Source organism: Wyeomyia smithii, chromosome 2 (genome assembly GCF_029784165.1).
Source record: "Wyeomyia smithii strain HCP4-BCI-WySm-NY-G18 chromosome 2, ASM2978416v1, whole genome shotgun sequence".
NCBI classification, from domain to species: Eukaryota; Metazoa; Arthropoda; class Insecta; order Diptera; family Culicidae; genus Wyeomyia; species Wyeomyia smithii.
In genome coordinates, this window is record NC_073695.1 from 206,681,603 (window position 1) to 206,687,800 (window position 6,198).

Below are 6,198 nucleotides of genomic sequence, written 5' to 3' on the forward strand. Positions count from 1 at the left end.
TAAATGACTGAAAAATAAGCGCTCAAAACCTGACCACTTTTCCCTGGTTTTCCCTGGTTGAATTACTAGATTTTCAAATTCAGGTGCCTAACTTCGATATAGACGTTAGTCAACGTCAAAAAACACTGGAACTCTGAGGCAGACTTTGCCCGAAATATCCAACTAAAGATGAATGGCCTTCAAACTCTTCTAATTTGAATCCAATGGACTATTCCGTTTGGTCTATTCTTGAATCCAGAGCCTGTACTAAACCACACGAAGCTTTGGATCATTTGAAAGCTAGTCTAACCAAAGCCTGGGATACCATATCTGTGGAAGAATTATCGTCCATAGTCGATAATTTCTCTAAACGATTGAAGGCGTGCGTTGAAGCCAAGGGTGGACATTTCGAGTCCGTAATGTAAATATTACAAACCATGCTAATGTATCTACATTTTGTATAAATATGTTGTTGTTTGAAGAATAAAGAATAAAGTTATGACTAAAACATTGAGCACGGATAATTTTCCCTCACCCTGTATATCGTTCTACCGTAAACCAGCATGTATTGTCATTTTGTTTGCCGAAGTCCTTGAAAATTCTGCCAAAAACTTGCAGAACGGTTCGCTGAATTTATCAACTGTTGAGTTTTCGGCAATAAAATATAGGTGTGAATATTTACAGTTTTAGTTTTGCTGAAAGATGTTTATTTTAAACAATGAAAATAGTATTCTTCCAACATTAAAACAATTTACCTGATTCAAAAAATAAGATTAGAAACAGTTCCTGTATCACACAACTTCGCGCTTCAAGGTCAAATAACAGTCAATTTAAAATCATCAATCCGATTCTTTTTTTGGAAGCCTTGCTTTCATCTCAATATAAGAGGGTGGCTTCTGAGTAGTTTTCGTTACTCGTTATTGAGCTCAATGATATTGCATAGATGTTGAAAGAAGAGTTAATATGATATAACCAAATTATTGTTAAGTGTTGTATTCTAATATGGGCCAAGAACGACAGTCATTATCTATACCACCTAATTAGCGAGCGCTATGATTTGACTTGCAAAGTACTATGAAAACTACTACTTCAAAAATCGTTTACCTAATTACGCTCATATGTTTTCTAAATTTGAAGTGCCTATTCTCACTGTAAGATGATCCTTGTTAATGTATGAAAAAACAGCGATCCTCTTACCGTAAATAAACAAGACCATCTCACAAAAAGAACATCCGAAACACAACGGCGTTTGTTAAGATAAAACGAAACAAAACAAATCTGCTGTCACACATCTTCCTACCGGTTTTATGTTCGATTGGTGCGAACGCAATTCTGCTGGTGAAATGATAATAAATTTATCGCCACACGACTAAAAATGATTTTACATTTTTTTATCTCATTCAAATGGCTTTCCAAGCTAACTGTTGTTCTGTTTATCGACTTCGCTTCCCAAGTTGGAGTTTATTTTGCTATGTTCATGCGATCTGCACGAAAAAACGGATACGGTAGTTACGGTTCTTTTACGAATGTAGCTGAGCAATTATTGGTATTAAAACCTTTCACCTAACCATACACATGTTTTTGTGTTGTACTAGGAAGTCAAACTTAATTCACAATTACTATCGATTGACTCCCTCACTGCTAGGTGATCACACCAATCCCGTGTAAGAGCACTTCAGACGGTGAAAACTCAAACTGGAATTCCCCTTTCAGAACGGCAAGAATATCTTCCAACCCGTTCCGAGAATCAATCACACTCTGGAGATGATCAGCTGGATATCCAGAACGAAGCTCCGGGATGCTATATAAAGGCCTCGCGGAGTACGCACTGCTAGCATTCGCATGTTTAATTCCAATCTCGTGAGTCGCGGTTTTCAGTGTTCCTCCCGGTTATTTTCTATTAAAAAATGATCAAACTATTGATCGTTCTTTCGCTGTTCGGTTTAGTAGCATGCTACGACTTCAAGGACCCGTTTTATAGTAAAGTTCACACGGATAGTGTATTACATTTCAAAGCATAACAAATGTTCGCAATGTTTTACAGATGAACTTCTGCTGGATGAGCTTGTGGATAATGACCTGGTGACAAATGATCGGATTAAACGAGCCGCATCCGAAACTACCGAGGATAAGTGCAAACGCCAGCGACACAGGTGTTGCAATGATGCCAACGGTGAAAATTGGGATAAAATTAAGGATTTAAAGAAGCAGTGCTACGCGGAAGTCAGGTCGAAAGATCGCACAGAACGAGGTTTGCTCGAATTAAATGACATTCTACTGAAAAATTAATAACTTTTTATTCACGATCAGGCATGGCGGACCCGATTGACATGTTCAACTGCGAAAAATTGAACCGCACCAAACAGGAAATGATTTGCGCGACGGAATGTATTGGCAGAAAGAAGAACGTACTGGACGCGAAGGGCAACCTCCTGGAACCATCAGTTTTGATTTCGTTTGTTAAGGAACATTTCGCGTCCGATCCATGGCAGGAGCCACTGCTCGCGGACATCGTCGACAGCTGTGCCGAGGAAGTTGCAGAAAAAAAGTTGAAAAATGCCGCCGAGGAAACACGCTGTAATCCGTCAGCATCCTACTTCAAATACTGTATGTGGCGTCAAATGACATTGGCATGTCCGAAGGAGATGCAGGAATCGTCCAAAAAGTGCGACCGATTACGTGAAAAGTTGGCCAATAATGAACCCGTTCTCATGGACCCCAAACCGGATTTCGATGATATCTAAGTAAACTGAATGCTGTGATTTGTGATAGTGAATTAATTTTTATCAAAGTTTTCCGCCATGCACTCTATAATGTTCCGATGCACTTGAAAAATAAACAGAATAAAATGTTTCTTAAAAATATTATTACCTGATTGTATTATTATGCATTACACGAATTAGTGTCAGAAATCACTGTAAGAATCATTTACACTGTCGATGATTTAGTTAATTATCTAGGAATGATTACCTATACAAAAACAGCGAACCTTAATCTTCTAAAAAAGTGGTGAAGCGACTAAATAATCGTAAATATAGTACGCCGTTTAGTTTCATTGACTTTTTTTTTGGTTCTGCATAGAAATAAAAATAACTTATTTTCCTCCCTTATAATATTTTTATAACTAGCAATGTAGTTATTATTTCACGCTTCAGTAATAAACATCCGATTACAGCACAATATACAGCGTTTTCACGTCATACAAACTGATATCAATCACATTCGCTTCGCGTGAATGAAGCAGGTAAAAATAGCAGTTTGAAATAAATACTACAAGGTATACAGCCTTAGCGTTGTATGAAATGGTGACGTGGGACTGAACACTGTAATTAGGAGATTTTTTGTTACAAAATATACAGAGTCTGCAGACAGAATCAATGAATCTTAGTAAATAAACCAAAAATTCACAAGCATTCGCAGGCTCTTATTCTTCTATAAAAGTGTATATATGAGAATTTACTCTTTCAATACTATCCGGTCACGATTATTGAGTGAATATCGGAGATAGAATTAAAGAAATATCCGTTGCAAAATCTTACAATTCTTTTTGAGTAATTTATGGTAATCATATTTATGAGATAAACTTCCAATCACCATCAACAGTAGCATTGCAGTTTTCCCTCGATTGCACACGAATAAAAATGAACGAACAAAAGTGTACTACTGCAATACGAATAGTACCGCTGTAGTACGAATAGTAGCACTGCAGTACGAAAAGAAGTGTACCGCTGAAATGTACAAATAGAAGAGTACCGCCGCAAACATAGACGACGAGAGACCTGCGGTTCTTCACTTTACTGGTACCAGAGTTGCCAATGTTCCAGTTTAAACTGGATTCTTCCAGTTTATTTTGAGTGATCCAGTCAAACAGTTTAATCCCAGAATCTTCCAGTTTTTTGTTTATTCCCCAGTTTTATCCAGTTTTTTTATGTACTCAAGCTCCGATTGGTTTTCGGAAAAATTTTTAGAACGTAAATGTTGTATAGTGTTAAATCATTGTAATAATTCTTATCTACGTTTCCAGCCTATTCTATTTTCTCGCACGAAACACGGCCAAAATATAAACTACATAGCATGAAAAAGGAAAGTAAGATAAGCTTTATTCAGAAACTGACCAATAGATTTTACCAGATCGTGGGAAAAATCAATTCCAGTGATAGCTTAATATGTTAGGGTATCGAACGTCTTCGTCAGTGGTTTTCATCGGCAGGTTTTTGCATAAGATTGCGGCAGAAAAGCTACCGAAGAAAACCACTGACGAAGACGTTCGATACCCTATTTAAAAATAAAAACAATCGATCTCAAACATGTCATATACAGGCGGCATTCTTCAAAATAATTTCTTGTTTCGTTTAAAATATGTTCGAATAATTAGATACCAAAAGATAGCGAAGTCAAAGATAATTGGAACTTAAACTTCACAGATGTAACCTTTAAAAATGTTGCATCAGTACTCTTGTTAAAAGTTAAAGTATAGTTCATTTTCTTAATTTTGAGATAAAGTGATTAGGCAATTTTTAATTTTCTAGGAGATAACAATAAAATTAAAAGAAACAGAACAGTTCTGATTGAAATGAGTGATTTTTTGCTATATTTAAAACTAACATTGGATTCTGTAACCATCAGCGTGCTCTATTGCATTTTTTATGCTATTCATTAATTTTTTTTGAAATCCAGTTTTTTCCAGTTTTTTTTTTAGCATTCTTACAGTTTAAATACAAATTTTATTGGCAACTCTGACTGGTACTGTTGCTTTTACCGGCATGTTTTCCTTCAAGACATCAGTTTGTATTAAGTTCTGAGAGCAGGTTTATAAATTGTTCGAGAATGGGGATTGTTTCAAACTTTTAGGAAAACTTTTACCTTCGTGACATCATATTGGTCTAAACTCATGGAAGCAAAAATAAAATGACCTATTGGGACGGGGAGACTCTGTCAATTTTTATTTCCATATTGATACAGAGAATATCACAGGGAACGGATGGTGTCCATTCACGTCGTCTGTGCTAGGAATGCTCGCATGTAATTGGTTCATTATTCGCGTAAATTTATCATTGAAACTTTTTATCAATTTTACCGCTTAACAATGAAATTAGAGTGATAACTATCATATTACAGAATTGTTACACATTTTATCTATCCAACAACATATTGGTTATTGCTATCCATCATGTGGTTATGCTGTTATTAACGTTTGAAATCTGACGCAACATTTGCCAGTTTCATTTCCAATTTTACAGAATGCATCCCAGTATAGTAAACAAAGACGTAGTCCCACGTCAAAATCAACAGATTCATTACTGCACTCATTATTTTAGTAGTCAATAAGGGAGGTCCAAACCAATTTAGGTAGATAAGTTATCTTTTAGGAACGCGTGAATTGTTTATATTTAGTGGACACGACTTTGATTCCACCAGACATAGAGTAACTTTTTGCGTCATTCCACACAGTAAAAAAAAATTACATTTCTTTAAATGCACATAAATGGAGCATTGGAAACCATGTAATATTCCGTGTGGCATTATATTCACATGCAATGTGAATGAATATAAAGTTAATTTGCATGCATATTTATATTCTAAGCTTTAAGTTTTTATCACTCAACGTGGTTTAAAACGATTCTGCATTATGCATTATCAACGGTGTGAAATTATGTATGTTTTTCACTTTATGTGCTATAAACCGTTATGTGCTTTCATTTGTATTAGTTGTAAATTTCATTTTTTGGTCGCCTCTATCACGATTTAAGGTTCGATCCTTGAAGGAGTTCATTATATCAGCATATTTGTATACCCTTTACAACTCGTTATTTATGTGACAAACTTGGCATGAATGATATTTTGCTTGTCTGGCTCCAATCGTATCTTACTGGTAGATCACATTTTCTCCCCCTTTTCCCGTTTGGTCCGGTCGGAGTTACTCAGGGACCGATGGTGACGGACTTGGGGATTACTCGATACCAAACGGAACTTCAAAAATCATGTTAAATACATCGTTTCGAAAGCCTCGTCGCAGGTAAAATCCTTGTTTCGCTTTGCCAAGAAGTTAAAAGAAGGTTACTTTGCACACGTATTTAGCTTATCAAACTGAGCATTTTCACAGATGCAGAGATTTTTTAAACCCATGAGATAAAAATTAAAAAAAATTATTTTCATTTCTCCATCCAGGACTTTTTTTAAATTACGTAAAAACTTCATGTTTCTTCGAAAAAATAAATA

General features: G+C 35.8%; 1 protein-coding gene across 1 annotated transcript; it reads left to right on the top strand.

Annotated features, from left to right (window-relative positions):
• Positions 1-1,800: 1,800 nt before the first annotated feature.
• On the top strand, positions 1,801-2,846 carry LOC129724754 (uncharacterized). Its single transcript, XM_055679901.1, has 3 exons — positions 1,801-1,959; positions 2,024-2,230; positions 2,290-2,846. The coding sequence occupies exons 1-3, from the start codon at positions 1,887-1,889 to the stop codon at positions 2,721-2,723; spliced, it is 714 nt and encodes a 237-aa protein (XP_055535876.1). The 5' UTR covers positions 1,801-1,886; the 3' UTR covers positions 2,724-2,846.
• The last annotated feature ends 3,352 nt before the right edge of the window (positions 2,847-6,198 follow it).